This window comes from Cebus imitator, unplaced genomic scaffold, assembly GCF_001604975.1.
Source record: "Cebus imitator isolate Cc_AM_T3 unplaced genomic scaffold, Cebus_imitator-1.0 Scaffold463, whole genome shotgun sequence".
In the NCBI taxonomy this organism is placed as follows: domain Eukaryota; kingdom Metazoa; phylum Chordata; class Mammalia; order Primates; family Cebidae; genus Cebus; species Cebus imitator.
The window spans coordinates 253,145-256,362 of NW_016107778.1; the positions used below are offsets into that span (position 1 = coordinate 253,145).

Consider the following 3,218-nt stretch of genomic DNA (forward strand, 5'->3'; position numbering starts at 1 on the left):
CACCTCCCGAGTTCAAGTGATTCTCCTGCCTCAGCCTTGGGAGTAGCTGGGATTATAGACCACACCCGGCTAATTTTTTATTTTTTTTATTTTTTTTATTTTTTATTGTTTAGTAGAAATAGGATTTCACCGTGTTGGTCAGGCTGGTCTCTTACTCCTGACCTCATGATCCACGCTCCTTGACCTCCCAAAGTGCTGGGATTACAGGCGTGAGCTACCATGCCAGGCTGTATTTTTTTTTTAGTAGAGATGGGGCTTCATCATGTTGGCCAGACTGGTCTCAAACTCCTGACCTCAAGTGACCGAGCGGGTCACCTTGGCCTCCCAAAGTACTGGGATTATAGGTGTGAGTCACGGTGCCTGGCCACTCCCCTTAAATTTTGTTTCTGAGGTAGTGTCTCATTATCCTCACATACCTCACCGTGGTGGAGGTGGGGAGGTTGCCAGGCATGAGCCATCAGAAGTATCATGAACCCAGGAGTTCCTTGGACATCCACCCCATCCCAATTAAGAATCCTGGATTTAGCCTCACCATTTGTGATGGGAAAACAGATCTACAAAAGGGGAGACTTAGCCAAGGACATGTAACTAGCTAATGGGGCTGATTCCTACTTCTCCCACTTACCAGCGCCTTGCTGTTTTTGACATCCTGTCTCTAAGTGCAATATTAGTTCCTTTCTAGGAAAAGTGCTCGTGAGCAGGAGAAAGCAAAGAACAGCGGGATAACCCAGTGTTAAAGAGGCTGCTTCTGGATATTTGAGATTTGAACTTTGGAGCCGAGCCTTTTCCTGGGGCCTTCCTATAATGCCCACAAGATGAGGCTGGAGGCGTGCTAGCTGCCTGCCTGATCTTGTGGCACTGCCTGCCTTCCCTCCTCTAGGCTGCTACTTTGTCCTGGATTGGCTCCAGAAGACCTATTGGTGCCGCCAACTGGAGAGCAGCCTGAGAGAGACCTGGGAGTTGGAGGAGTTCAGGGAAGGGACAGAGGACGAGGACCAAGAGGAAGATAAGAACATTATCGTCGATGACATCACAGAACAGAGACCAGAACTTCAAGACAATGGGAAAAGTGTGGAGTCAGATGTAAAGGCCGACGGAGACAGCAAAGGCAGTGAAGAGATGGATTCTCCTTGCAAAAAGGCCCTGAGTCGTAAAGAGCTATATGGTAGGTGTTTTGGAGGGCAGAAAGGGGCCCATGAGCCCAGAAGGCTCAGGCTTAGAGTTAACACTGTGTATTTCCCTGGCTCAGCATTTCCTCTGGGGCCTGTGGTGAGTCTTAGCTTAAACAATTACTGTCACAAACTGTCTTCCTGGCTTGTTTTCTTAGTATAGTGACATATTCACCTCACAAACTGTCTTCCTTGAGCCCTGTGAAGTAGGTGGAGAAGGAATTCTAGTTTCCCAGTTATAACTCAAGAGATGAGGTGAAGCTGGGTGCAGTGACTCACGCCTGTAATCCCAGCACTTTGGGAGGCCAAGGCGGGCAGATCACCTGAGGCCAGGAGTTCGAGACCACCCTGACCAGCACGGTGAAGCCCCGTGTCTACTAAAAATACAAAATTAGCCGGGTGTGGTGGTGTACGCCTGTAATCCCAGCTACTTGGGAGGCTGAGGCCCGAGAATCACTTGAACCTGGGAGGTGGAGGTTGCGGTGAGCTGAGATCGCGCCATTGCACTCCAGCCTGGGCAACAAGAACGAAACTCCATCTCAAAAAAAAAAAAGAAAGAAAGAAAGAAAGAAATGAGGTGAGAGAGGCTCAGAATCCCAGCAGAAACAGGGGTCTGGGCTGGCAGTCCTATCTGTCTCTCCATTCTGTTTTCAGAAAGAGCCCGAGAACTGCTGGTATCATACGAAGAGGAGCAGTTTACGGTAAGAAAGTGCCCTGGACCTGGTGTGCTCTCATCTGCCCCAGCCATTTCTTCCCTCTTGCCAGCTACCTGAGAGAAGTCTTGAGAAGGAATTTGAAAGAAAAGTGACAAAGCGTTGAGGGAACTTCTCGGAAAGAGAGAGGGGGGAACTAGGAAGGAGACAAGAGGAGCAGAGTCCAATTGGCTGATCCTCCACACCGATGGAAGGGAACAGTTGATGAAGTTTGTGGATAATCTGCCCTACTGGGTGGTAGGGAACAACTGGGATGGGTAGTTGCACAGTCCTGCAATTCTGCAGCTGACCATTAGATGGGGCCCAGGAGCTTCTGTAAATTGGGTGAGCTGGAGGGGCGCTGTTTCTAGGAGAAAAGGAGGTAGCTCAGAAACCATTTAGCTGAGCTCTCCCTTTTCACAGATTAAAAAATTGAAGCCATGGATGAGTGGAGGGAGTCACATATACAGTTAATGATAGAATCAGGATTAGAACCTGGATTTCCCAGTTATCTTCTGTAACTCATCACCTCCCCTCATCCTTGGCCCTATGGCCCAAGAGTCTCTATCTCTAGCCAAATTCCTCCACTGAACATCTCAGTATTTACCCACAGGAAATTCAACTGGGGGAGGGCGAAGCGGGAGGGAGGGAGGGAGAAGGAGGAAAAAGTCTTACATTTGAGAGTCAGGCTATTTTTAGTAGCAAGGCCAATAGGGGACTTGTGGACCCACCCCTGCATGCCCTGCCCTGTCCCCTGCAGGGTAGTGCTGAGAGGTCCTATGGGAAGGGATCCTGGAGGGGTGGAGGTGCGTTGCATGGCTGAACCAGCCTTCTGATGGGACCCTCTTTGCTGGCAGGTGCTGGAGAAATTTAGGTATTTACCTAAGGCCATTAAGGCGTGGAATAACCCGTCCCCACGTGTAGAATGTGTCCTGGCAGAGCTCAAGGGCGTTACATGCGAGAACAGGTGTGTAACTAGGTAACTGGGAGCTGCATATTCTCTAGGATAGAGGGTAGCAGCCTCTTTGAAATCGGTTTCCATATCCTAGCTTGCCATTCTCCTGTACAAAATCCCAGGGGTAATCCTGATTTCCCTCCACAGTGACCCTACATTTGGCAGAACTGTCTGCCCTCAACCCTGCCAACTTCCAGGTGAAGGTCGCCTATACTAGAATGGTAAAAGCCCGGAATGCCCACTATTATCCATCTTCTGGCCAGTTGTTTTCCTCTCTGTCAGGTGGCATATGGAGCTCTTGAAAACTAGAAAAATCCCTTGATAATTACATTGCCTAGCCGTTTTCCAAGTTTGAGGTAAAAGATATATGGTGGGCACTGCTAGTCTTGTCTTTTTTTTTTT

The 3,218-nt window shown here is 49.1% G+C and overlaps 1 protein-coding gene across 8 annotated transcripts in view; it reads left to right on the plus strand.

Moving 5' to 3' along the window:
- The window catches only part of LAS1L (LAS1 like ribosome biogenesis factor), a 22,709-nt gene that overhangs the window by 3,844 nt on the left and 15,647 nt on the right, over window positions 1-3,218 (plus strand). For 7 of the 8 annotated variants that reach the window (XR_005197372.1, XR_005197374.1, XR_005197373.1 and 4 more), the window contains exons 5-7: window positions 881-1,165; window positions 1,824-1,870; window positions 2,719-2,828. Coding sequence is in view for 5 of the 8 variants with exons in the window: in XM_017512137.2 (XP_017367626.1) it covers window positions 881-1,165; window positions 1,824-1,870; window positions 2,719-2,828 (442 nt within the window). In the remaining 3 variants the exon portion in view is untranslated. The remainder of the gene's footprint in view (window positions 1-880; window positions 1,166-1,823; window positions 1,871-2,718; window positions 2,829-3,218) is intronic. The other variant, XM_037732672.1, reaches the window with a different exon arrangement.